This window comes from Chelonia mydas, chromosome 26, assembly GCF_015237465.2.
Source record: "Chelonia mydas isolate rCheMyd1 chromosome 26, rCheMyd1.pri.v2, whole genome shotgun sequence".
Taxonomy (NCBI): Eukaryota; Metazoa; Chordata; order Testudines; family Cheloniidae; genus Chelonia; species Chelonia mydas.
The window spans coordinates 1,422,933-1,435,768 of NC_057859.1; the positions used below are offsets into that span (position 1 = coordinate 1,422,933).

General features: G+C 45.3%; 1 protein-coding gene across 4 annotated transcripts in view; it reads right to left on the reverse strand.

Moving 5' to 3' along the window:
• Window positions 1–381: 381 nt before the first annotated feature.
• The window catches only part of PLEKHA2 (pleckstrin homology domain containing A2), a 54,431-nt gene continuing 41,976 nt past the window's right edge, over window positions 382–12,836 (reverse strand). For all 4 annotated transcript variants that reach the window (XM_037886336.2, XM_037886338.2, XM_037886337.2 and 1 more), the window contains 3 exons: window positions 11,439–11,502; window positions 6,934–7,011; window positions 382–6,491 (listed from right to left, as the gene is read on the reverse strand). In XM_037886336.2, the coding sequence (XP_037742264.1) occupies window positions 6,123–6,491; window positions 6,934–7,011; window positions 11,439–11,502 (511 nt within the window). In that variant the 3' untranslated portion in view covers window positions 382–6,122. The remainder of the gene's footprint in view (window positions 6,492–6,933; window positions 7,012–11,438; window positions 11,503–12,836) is intronic.

The window sequence follows — 12,836 nt, forward strand, 5'->3', positions numbered from 1 at the left end:
CTGGCCCTTTCGAAAAGCACCAGCTGTATATGTTATTGGTTTGGACTTTATTCTTTTTCCACATAACACATGTAATCAAGTCACAGTCACTTGAACCTAAGCTACTTTTAGTTCTGTGATCAATTACTATTTATCAGTTAAGATGAGGTCTAATATAGAATTCTCCCATGCTGGATGTAATACTTTTTGAGTTAGGAAATTGACATCTCTAAAACTTTTAGAAATTCCAAGGACACTTTAAGGAGACCTCCAGCATACATCACTCAGATTGAAGTCACTTATGATAACTCTGCTTTTTTCCTACACATATGTTAGCCATTGCATTTATCTGCAAAAGAGTTTAAAAAGTGATAATGGTAAAATACAAAAACACAAAGCACATTCTTTAAAGATTTCACACAGGTTTTTTTTACTACAAAACAAGCAACAAAAATTTTTCACTACAAGTAAAGTGAGAAGCATTGTATCATTAGAAGATTTTTCACGGACCCAAAAGTCATCTTTACACAAGTGCAATTCACAGCTGAGAATTATTGGTGCAAATATCACAATCAAATGCACAAGCAGCTCACAAAAGAATTAAACAAAAGTCCAAATTCTAATGATGTATTGTTTGTTTTCCAAACTTCCACTTCATTCAATCTTACCACATCTGTAACTCAAAACTTCACTCTACGCAACTGCTTGGGGACTGCTAGGAAAGAGGAAAAAATCTGTAGAAAATATTATAGGCTCTTTACTAATTCTGTCTTCCTGTATTGTGTGTTACCCCAAAATATCTTCAACATCCCAAGCTATGGACCACCTGCTAGCCTGAAAAAATGACTGGAATGTCACATGGAAACTTATTGTTCACACTTTCCTTTGGAAAAAAACCAGTCATTTCATCCCACATTTGTTAATATCAACATGTCACATGATCAAGAGGTCTAGTCTCTAGTCTAGGTGTAAGTACCTCTAAGCAGAGGGACCCTCATCTAAGGGCACTTGAAATACATGGCAAATATTTACAAAAATGGCTGAAGCCGTTTTGGTGCCTTCATATAAAATACAAACAGAAGAAAAACGACGAACATTTTCTCACACCATTCTTTCCATTCAAGTTACCTTAACTCTGCACCCATTTGTCTACTAAATCTGGAGAAACTAATCTTTGTGGTCCACACTTCATTTCCCAGGTGGTCCTTGCAAGACCCCGGTGGTAAATAGCACGACTATGCATCTGTACAAACGCAAGACTCCGCATAGGGGGCAAACGCACATTTTAAAATATATTAGTTACTAAAAAGTGCTGCCAAGCTCCACGTTGATCAAGCTGTTTGGCCTCTACCATGTCGTCCATTGCATTTTGTGGGAATTCACTGCATACAAGGGAAGGATACCAGAGCTGGGGTGAATAACATGAATGATGGTGGCACTGTTTTAGCACAGTGAACAGGAATTAGTTTCCAAGACACATTTTTGTCTGCCACTATCCTGTGGCCTTGGAACCAGTCTCAATGCCGTTTTGAAGTTATGGGTGGGGGAGAAGACAGAGAAAAGGGGACGTAGCAATAGTACTAAAGCCACTGGTAGCTTCTTCCTTGGATAATCAATCATACCTGTGCAATAAACTCAGACTTTGCCATTCCAGGCCCTTGGACCCCTTTCAATAATAATTCATTAGAAATACTTAGCATCTTTATGGCAGTTTACATCTTCAGAGCTTTGCACAACCTTAACTATGGTTCGCCCTGTAATTAATGTTCTCAGACACAGGGCTCCCTCACGGCAGTAAGTCTGAGTGATGCCACTCAAGGCTTTATATTCACAATCACGTCAAATGGTTACATATAGTCAAAACCGGATGTTTTATTAGCTAAACAGGAGGTCAGCTGAAAAAACAAAACAAAACCCACAAGAATATAAAAGAGAAAATCTAGTGCAAATAAAGCCAAAGGGGAAAAAAACCCAATCTAAATGTAGACTCCTACAATTCAATAATATAACTTTTGCTGTACCATTTACATTGATTCCAATTCATATTCATTGTTTCAACATTTCCCACGGTCTCCCATAGAACTACTGTTTGAACTGACTGACATGAAGTGGGGGACTCCATTCAGTATTTTAAATAGGTTGACAGGAAATATAAAAGTATACATTTAGTTGTTTTGACTAGAACGGAAATATAAAAAAGTAAAAGAATTAGGCATGGATTCCTGAAATCTGTCACCCCAAGCATGTAACATTATTAAAACATGCTCTGGCCAACTGTGTCCACAAAGACAAAAGGTACAACTACATTCAGGCTGCATTACAGTCATGTTGACCTATCTGCATTCACCAGATATTACTTTAAAAATTCTAAAACTGGCCTCTCTCTCCAAAAGCAGGGCATCCTCAACACGACTAGAATCTGAAAATATGGGGCTTAAGCAATGCATGTAAGCGCTACTTTAATTTCATTCTGTGGTGAGTCAGTACGTACGGATTTTCAAGCTATCCTCCCTTCTTATCAGGCAAGCCCTCATTTGTCTTTTAAATGTTCATTACAACTCTGAAGAATATGGTGGACGGAGCAAGGAATATGTGTCTGACGTCCATTGTTTTTCTGATTCCCCTCCCCTGCTCCGGTCATAAAAATTGTAGCCTATGATTCTAGTGGTCACTTTTGTTAGTATTACTGTTCCCATCACAGTAGCACACATTATGCACACACCTGATTCTGAACTGTCAGGGCAAAGGGGGGATGTGACTGATGTCTATACAATCATGACTGGTGCGGAGAAAGTAAATAAGGAAGTGTTATTTACTCCTCATGACACAAGGACTGGGGTCACCAAATGAACTTAATAGGGAGTAGGTTTAAAACAAACAAAAGGAAGTACTTCTTCACACAGCTCACAATCAACCTGTGGAACTCCTTGCCAAAGGATGTTGTGAAGACCCAGACTATAACAGGGTTCAAAAAAGAACTAGATAAATTCATGGAGGATAGGTCCATCAATGGCTATTAGCCAGGATGGGCAGGGATGGTGTCCCTCGCCTCTATTTGCCAGAAGCTGGGAATGGGTGATAGGGGATGGATCACTTGAAGATTACCTGTTCTGTTCATTCCCTCTGGGGTACCTGGCATTGGCCACTGTCAGAAGACAGGACACTGGGCTAGATGGACCTTGGGTCTGACCCAGTATGGCCATTCTTATGATAAGAGTCAGGGAAATAGGTCTGCAAACTGTGGCAAAGGTTCCAAGTTAATCTTTGAGCCCTCACTTCCAATCCTGGCTCTCAGTATAACATTGATCAGAGCCTAAACACCACAGCGATGGGTGCCCTATGGAAACCTGAGATGACAGATACTGTTGTTCTACACAAGGGTTTTCAGTCTTATTTAACAGCTGTGCTCAAGTATGGTTTAAATGTGGTTTTAGCCAGGGCTGAAATGGATTTTGGCTGGCCAGTGTGGGTTACAAAAAAACTCTTTGGTACAGGTAGAAATGGAAGCAAGAACATATATTTCAGTTTAGTTATAACATGATTTGGCTTCATCCATACTCATGGGCCAAATCATGATAAAGCTCCACTTGGCCCCAAACTGAGTTTGGACCAAGCTTCCATATAGTTCTCAAAACAGCTAAATCCTGTGCAGGCCAGGACAAAACAAGGGATTTTCTCCAGTGGAGTAATATTAAGCAGAGTTTGTAGGGCACATGGCATTGCTTCATGCAGCCAATGACAACCGTCAGACAATAAAAAGAAGTAGAAATCTTTGCTATCTCAAGACCACTCCAAGAGATCCCAAACCTACAGCTGCTGCAGTATGATTGGAACATTTAAGACAGAGGTTTCAACTTCAATTTATTAGAGATGGCAAGAGCATGCACACGTCTGCTTTAGGGCACGAAATTCCATTTGGAGTCTTCGGCAGGGTTTACACTAGCCCTTTTTCCCCTTAAAGATCTCTCACGCTTGCTAACAGGAAGCGGCTAGCATAGGCAGAGTTCTAGGTCCCCACCAGCTTTTAACCATCTCATTTAACCCTCCTCAGAGCAAGTCTGCAGTCCATGGCAACAGTCCATGGCTAGCACGGCTTCACTGGGGGCCATTATCTACAGCAGCTGCCTTCTGTTCGTAACGGTCAGTTTCTTGGAGTGTAGGTAGCACTGAAGCTACAAATAGCTGGAACTTGCAACCCATTCAGCAATGTCTTAATAATAAAGCAAGGGATGCTTTTAATTACTTACGATGGTTTGAACTTGCTTTAGCGTTGGATATGGGTTTCTAGCTAGATGTGCTGCTTTTTAGATAAGCAGCACCTCATCCTTTGTGCTTACTCAGACAAAATTCCCAAGGAAGTCACTGGTGGGTTTGTCTGAGTAAGGGTGGGAGGAGAGGCGGCTCGGTACGGAAGCAGCTGGACACACAAGTGGAAAGAATGGAAACTCCCCCCTACGCAGAGGCTGGCAAAAGGCCTGTGAACCACTGATGCCCTGGAAATAGCGATGTAAGAGGTGCACCTGCCTTGTACAGGCTTTACAAAGTCTTCAAAAAAATCACAGAACAACCTGAGCCACTATTAACCCCCCCCACAGGAAATAAAGAGACAGGAAAGAGAGTTGTGTGATGTCTATCTGAGAGTGATTACTTACCCACTTCTTAGGTGAAAAAGATCAAACACTCTCTCTGCTGTAAATTGCTTTATACCCTTTGTGCATCAGCTTGTTTTGTTATGGGTTAATGCCACGTTTGCATTGCTTAAAAAGAATTCTGCTTATTTCTGTGTAAAGGTCGAGAGTGCATGCTGGTTGGATGGCCAAATCATCCAAATTTCATTGTAAATATTCTGCTTTCACTACATATTAATTAATACTTCAAGATTCAGGCATTTTAATTAAATCTTTGTGCCCAAGTGTATGCAATACAAGATTGGATACATACCTGAGAATATTTTTGCCACAGATATTCAGTTACACCTAGTCTGCAAAGAAGTGGTGCTATCCTTGACTCACATTTAAAAAAAAAATATATATATATATATATACCAAAAAACATGTTTGTTATCATCAACGCATGAAGCGTTACATAGGTCTGAACAAGGAGCTTTCTCCAGAGTCTGACATCATGTAAAGGCCACGGACAGAAAGGAGTTACTACAAAGAAAATAGATTTGTTAATACATTGTTAGTTGGCCACTGTGAAGAGCTGGTCTCCTAGAAAACTGTTTTCAAGTTGCAGTGTTCTTTCTTTTTATAAACACAGCAGATTTCCTAGTGTGACCCACTAATTCCTTTTTGGCCTGTATGGGGGAGACTTTCAAAGGCACAAATGGGAAAGAGTTAAGCATCCATCTCCTACTGAAAGTCCATGAGAACTGGGCACCTAACTGCCCTCTGTGCCCTTGACAGTATCTTGTCCTATATTTCCTGCATGATTCCCAAGAATTCAGAACCACGGTATTTGCTAACGGTAGTGCTGTTTTGCCAGGTTAGGCACCGGGGGCTGATGCTTCCCAATTTACACCCCGTGCGGTCACCATTTATGCCTGCACAAAGTGAGCACAAAATGTCACAGGGATGTCCTCCTAATGAAACAAAGAGCTGCCTTTGCTCCTGACAGTTCTCGCTGCCTTCCGCCAGCAGCTGCTTCACCACTCTGGCAGCGTGGTTGTACACAAAGAAACCTAACGGGCTGTTAAAGGTGGGCTTTCGGCGACGGGTGAGGAGAGGGGAACTGTCAGAAATATGTGACCTCCACTTCCTTTTCTGGGAAAGCAACACTATCAAGGGAAGTGGTTCTACCTAAAGCTCGTATCACTGGAGAGAGTTGGCAAAAACAGGACAAATTCATCCCGGGCAATTAAATGGAGTTTCACCAGAGATTAATCTGGCCCAATGTGCTTAGCACACGTATCCACACTTGTACTGAGGAGACCAGCTCTTTCAGTCCAAAATCTGATCTGTTTCAGCAGACCGAGTACGTCACATTGCAATGGTTATTACACAAGTGGAGTGCTAGGCTGGCTCGGGTTAGCTGATACCGCGATGTGTCTGGGGTAGAATCAAGGTACCTTTGCATTAAACTGCTATCAACAGAGTTCATCATTTAAAAAAAACCTGAAGGCGAAAAGAGCCTGGGTTTGGTTACACATCAGAGGTCCGGATGTTCTCGTCATCCAGGTTAAACACAAATGGCTTCTCTTTAATGTGCTGGGGTTCAGATCTGTGCCGTACACGCCGCTGCTGCATGGCTCCAGCGTCACTCTCTGTGAAGGAGGGCACAAACACCGAGTCTCTCATATACCCGGGCATCTCCTCGATCACGGGCTGCTTCCCTCCTGGCTGTGGCACTGGTGTCCAAGGCTGCCAGGACGGGGTGGAAGGGGTTTTGCAGAGTGCTTTCCTCTCCTCCCCTGGGTGTCTCATTCGGGGCAAGGAGGGGATCAAGGAGCTTGAAAGATTGGAGCCCCCAGGCCTGCTCATAGAAGAAATGGATCTCACGAAGGACATTTCCTGCAAAAAGACAGGCAGAGCAGAGGGGGGAAAGGTGGGGGTTAGTTCCTGTAGAAATTGCTCTAAGCATCCTGGAGGACGATTCTAGAGATCAGGACTTTAGCAATGTATATGCTTCAGGCTTCAAGGGAAGGACAAGAGAATTAAGTGAACTATGCAAATCTGAATTCAATTAGCTTTTGCTGTTGCTGAATCTTTTGCCCAGGCTTCAGGGAGCATTGCTGATATCATAGCCAAGCTCGACTGAATGATTTCTCCTAACTTGTTGTTTTTTAAACTTTTTTTGGATGAGTGGTAGACAAATCCAGAGACAGCATGGTCTCATCCTGGAAACTGACTAATTCACTGAACGTTTGCACGAGCCGCTAAATAAATCATATCAGCTTAAAAATAATGGATCTTTAATTGATGTTAAATGTGAAAAGGAAAGGATATGACTTACCCTTGGGCGGCTTTTCAGGGCCTGCATCGCCCCTGTGATTGCTTTGATCCAGCTGTGCATATCCTCAGGGCTGTCTGCCTGCAAAACATACCAGCCAAAAATGAGATTTCTGCCTGCATTTTACAAGTCACATAGAGCAGAAACAGTTCAGCCACGCTATCCAGGGGGTCTGGCCAGTGCATCTCTGATGTTAACAAGTACCACAGATAGAGCATGTGACCAGCTTTCCTTAGGTCATACATCTTATGACCTTCTAGTTCAGCCCAGATCTATTTTATAACTAAAAACCTTGCTCAAGTTCTGTGAAATTACTTCACGTGTCATCAGGATTTCACCCACTTGGAAAGTCCAGAATGGCTGAAATGTACCAAAAACAGCTTGACTTTTGTTTACATTTATGAGACAATCTTCAGGGGTGAGTAAATCATGCTTAGCCTGACTTCTAAGGTATCCAAACCCAAAAGCTCAGGAAATCAGCACATACTGGGCCCTCAGGAGGCACTCAACACGCTGCAGGATCAGACCCATTATTAGCAGCTCGCTCCCGTAATTCTCCTGCAGGGTGATTTTTGTCTGATGAGACAACACCATATGGCCAACCTCTTTAAAAACCAAAACAGGGCTACCCCCCTCCACCCCCACAAAAAACACAAAATGTAAGTTACAAACCAACTCCACCAGGGGGCAAGAGCTATACAAAGAATGCGGGGAGCAGAGACGTTTCAGTGAGCCTGGCCTCCTCACCAGCGCCCTCCCGCCCCTGCGCTAACCGAGGGAAACAGTCTTTAAAAACATGAGAACCCCCCCTGCCCGCAGCCATCCTGCACCGCCCCTGAAGGAGGGACATGAAGAGACCAAACAGGCCTTTTCTATCTCCGATTATTGTGGTCCCACTGCAGTCCCGATTTGGGCCAGAGGACAAGTGGCACAGTGCTGTATTTGGCTGTCTTGCAGGAGACTGGCAGTCAGGTCCCACGCTCTCAAGTCAGCAGGGATTTGGGGCTTTGCAGATGTAGTTTATTCAGTCCCTGCGTGGCAGGAGGCACCTTACGTTGCTTTCAGGGAGCAGCTGGAGACCACACTGGAGCCAAGACGCACCCACATATAAACTAAGGCTGAGCCTGTCAGCTGAAGCAGAAGCTGATAAAGCCCAGTGATTTTCCAGGCCAAACTGAATTCTGTGCTGCAGAACCTCCCCCATGGCTCTGCACACGCAGAGGACCGTCCGGGGGGCCCCGAGACCAGGCACTCTCCTGATTACAGTGGTTCCCTCTCTGCCAGGTAAACTCCTTTCTCCCACATACACAAACAATTCCCAGGCGCCCACAGAACAAAATCCTGCACAGCAGCCACAGGAAAGAGCTTTGCATGCTCAGGCCTTCTGGGTTCCCTGGATGCTAGCCCGGCTGTGAACAAGGTGGGATCTGGAAGGGCATTTTGGATACCGACGTGTGCACAGAAGCCCGAGGTGGAGAAGGAGGGCGATGTGAACTGGAGAGGCTGAGCAATAGCCTTTGCTGGGCCCTGCTGAGCTCCTGCTTCGCCAAGCCTCGTATTTGGATTCTGGGATAAAAGGATGGTTTGTGAGCCTCCACTTTATGCTTCAGAAACAGAGAGGCTACAGCTGCCAGTCCTCTGGCATTTGGCTTTACAAGCTGAAGCAACAACCAGTCTGCAGAGCAAAATCAGGCAGCTTGTTACATGAGTCTGTGACCTTGTCTATGGGAGGAAACTGCCTGTCACAGCTATTGCAGAACAAGCTATTCTGCAATAGCTCCCAACTGGAGACTATTCTGGAGCAACAGTGATTTTTATTCCAGAGTAATCAGCCTACTTCCAAAACACTTACTTCCAAATCAGAGTAATAATTCTGGAATAAAAGTGACATTTATTCCAGAATACAGTGTCCACTCAGGGAACCATTACAGAATAGCTATTGCAGAATAGTTTATTTTGCAATAGGTATGCAAGTCAATTTCCCAATGTAGACAAGGCCAGAGAGAGGGTTTGATGCTCTGTTCACCATGGCAGCCTGCTCTCCACACGTAAGCATTTCCTGTGGAAGGGTTCACACAGGGAGAAAACAGAGGATAAAGATGTGCCCTTCTCCAACAAGCGCTAGGGATGATTCCCCTCTTGGTAATCCCCACCACCCAGTACTGCAGAGGGATGCTGGCCAGTGAAAACAAGCCGTGGGTGGTGCTTTCCTGCAAGGAGTTGGCTGCCTGTTTGCTTCTCACATGTAGCTAACCACATTCATACATCAAGAAGGCAACACCAAGGGGTCTCCAGGGAGCCCACAGGATATTTTCTTTTAAAGATGTCACTTGCTTGGTGCAGCAAACACACATACTTATCCAGTGCCCTAATCCGCGACATCACCAGCCCACACTCTGCCCCAGCCTTGGACTGTAGGGAGCATGAACCAATTGTCCCTGCGGTCAGAGGGGAATGGAGTCTCTCCAGCCCTTGGGCTCTCTGCCAAGGTGTCCCACGCGGGGCTGGGTGGAGGTGGTGACTTCTGTGATAGAGTTGCCTGTCTGACCAGAAATGGGGCTGAGACACATCCTGACTCGCCTCACCCAGAGGTCCCCGCACAGAGATTTCAGGGTGATGGACATTTATCCCTGGGCTGGACGAGGCAAGGAGAAGCTGGTGGGCACCTCTAGGGGGAGACAGAAGCTCCACAGGACACCCAGCTCTGAACGGAGCAAAGACCACGGGGCGTCTATTCACAGGGCCCTGAGCAGCGTCTCACACGAGTCGTTCCAGGCAGCGAGATTCCTTGGGGCATGGAAAGCTTCCCTCAGTCGCTTCTTCTCCCACTGCCCCGAGACCTCTGGGGACTCAGCTCTCCTCTCAGTGCCCCTCCTTCAACCAGCCAGAGGGGGCACTAGATAGCAACATGGGGCACTTCCTCTCCCCACAGGCTGAGAGCAGCCACTGACCCCTTACCAGCCCAGCAGCAAAGTGCTGAGCAGACACTGGGCTCCCGAACTGGCCAGGCGTAGCGTGGGATTTCCTGTCCTCTTGCAGGGGTGAGTGATCTGGATTTCGTCCAAGAGGCAGCTGCAGCTGGCTCAGACCCGCCTGGCTTACACAGGCATTTGCAATGCTCGGGCCAGATACTGCTCAGTTTGAATTATTTTGTTTTGGGTACTAGCTCAGCAAATAAACTAAATACACCCAAAGCCTCAGAGCCCTGAGTCGGGGACAGGAGGCAAGCTGGGGCACAAGCTCTCAGAGGTGCACAGATGGGGGCTGTGGAGCATGTGTCCCCAAGGGCTGCTGCATCTCTTGAACTGTTGTAGTGAAAGAAGACAGCTGGCTGTAACTGCTTTGGTGGGTGTGCAGTACACACTGCTTTGCATGGTCTCTGCTGAAAAAAAAAAAAACAACACCCATCTGAAGGCGCGTGTGTGTGTGTGTGTGTGTGTGTGTGTGTGAGTGTGAGTGTGAGAGAGAGAAAATCAGTCTAAAGGTTTGGGGGAGTGAAGTATTGTCCTTAAACTGATGTTCATTTTGCAATTTCTCTGGCAGATTGAGTCAATGTGTAAATACTACCCAGTGTAGACACACTCCAGGTCCCTACCTGTCAGCCCTTTCTTTCCTGTCATCCCCTGGAGACTCAGAACATATGTCTATAACTCTGTACGTACAGGGCCAGACTCTTCCTGGCCGTTTACTTCATGTGATCATTAACGCCGTTGCAAAGCAGATGTAAAATACTCCCAAATCGGGATTGTAGCGTTCTGCACTGGTGTAAATGACTGCTCAAAACACAACGTAATGGAGAATCGGGCTGACAGACTCCCAAGCATTCGTTTTGGCTGGCGTGGAAAGAAAGAGTTAAGAGGGGCTAGAAGTAGAGGATAACCAGCTGCTCTTAGCGAATGTTTGCACAGTGCCCTGGAGAGGGAAAGGGTGAGATCTGAGCATTATCATTGTGTTAAGATCAGTATTTGCCCTAAAAAGCAGCCTGCACTGCTGCAAGCCAGCCCACCGTTCACTTTCCATCCTCCATGTGGCACTAGGAGCTGGGAATGATCAACAGCCCTGGCCTGACTGACAGCAAACTTCAGGACAAGGAAGCTGCAGTCATGACTTTCTCCACTTGGATTCTCATCTAAGTGCTGGTACTTTCGTGTCTACATGTTTCTTCCTGCCCACACAAATAGCTGCAATTATAAATATACAGAACTGGAGAACTGAAACCACCAGGCAGTTTTCTTCCCTCCCCCCCCCACCCCCTTCTCTGCCCCCCTCAACTGGAGCTTCGAAGCTGAGCTGAGTTGTACACAAATTCACCTACTTGTGTTTTCTGGTTGAAAGCCCATCAGGGAGCATCCTGTTTAGATGAATGTGACTCACACCAACTGTCAAGAGCTAAATTTACTGCCTAATAAAGTAAACTCAAAGCAAAACAACGGTCCCCATTAGGAGCTCATGTGCAGTACAGATTATCTAACCGTTTCAAAGTCCTCTTAAACTAGGAATGATTTTACCTGGATGTAGAATGTCCTGGAGCTTGTTATGATTTCAAAGAGATTGTCCCGCATGAGAAGGTCACTTGAAAAAAAAGAAAGAGAGAGGTTACCCTGAATTCAACATATGCAGGATAGACTATTTCTTCTTTATGCTCATATCTAGAGAACATTAACAACAAAATATTCAATGCAGACCTTGGATGTCTTCAGTATTGATCTTAAGAAACACAGACCTCAATTCTATATAACTTATCATACACCTTGTTTACACGTGCACACTGCAGTCTGCAAGCCAAATGATTCTCAGCCCCACTTTATACAAAAGTTCCATTTATAAATAGTTGATAAGGGATAATAAATGATTAATAGAGGTTTTAAATAAATGGCTAATCAATTGTTAAAGTCTAGCAGGTCAAGGGACTGCTTATAACCATAGATTATAACCATCTACAACACCTTCTACTGATGTGCTTATAACACATACTATTCCTGTCTCTTTGATTTATTAACTGTTTATTTGGATCCTAAGTGTGACCTAATTCTCTGTCAGTCACATGGTTTTTAGAATCCTATAATATCAGGGTTGGAAGGGACCTCAGGAAGTCATCTAGTCCAAACCCCTGCTCAAAGCAGGACCAGACTCGGACAAGCTCTCGGATTGGTACCCCTTCCTGCTTCTCCACGTGGGCACCAATGATACTGCCAAGAATGACCTTCAGTGGATCACTGCAGACTACATGGCTCTGGGAAGAAGGATAAAGGAGTTTGAGGCGCAAGTGGTCTTCTCGTCCATCCTCCCTGTAGAAGGAAAAGGCTTGGGTAGAGACCATCGAATCGTGGAAGTCAACGAATGGCTACGCAGGTGGTGTCGGAGAGAAGGCTTTGGATTCTTTGACCATGGGATGGTGTTCCAAGAAGGAGGAGTGCTAGGCAGAGACGGGCTCCACCTAAAGAAGAGAGGGAAGAGCATCTTCGGAAGCAGGCTGGCTAACCTAGTGAGGAGGGCTTTAAAATGGGTTCACCGGGGGAAGGAGACCAAAGCCCTGAGGTAAGTGGGGAAGTGGGACACCGGGAGGAAGCACGAGCAGGAGCGTGTGAGAGGGGAGCGCTCCTGCCTCATACTGAGAAAGAGGGGCGATCAGCGAGTTATCTCAAGTGCCTATACACAAATGCAAGAAGCCTGGGAAACAAACAGGGAGAACTGGAAGCCCTGGCACAGTCAAGGAATTATGATGTGATTGGAATAACGGAGACTTGGTGGGATAACTCACATGACTGGAGTACTCTCATGGATGGATATAAACTGTTCAGGAAGGACAGGCAGGGCAGAAAAGGTGGGGGAGTTGCACTGTATGTACGGGAGCAGTATGATGTTTAGAAGTGTGAGCAACAAGGTTGATGTTGTGGTGGGAGTCT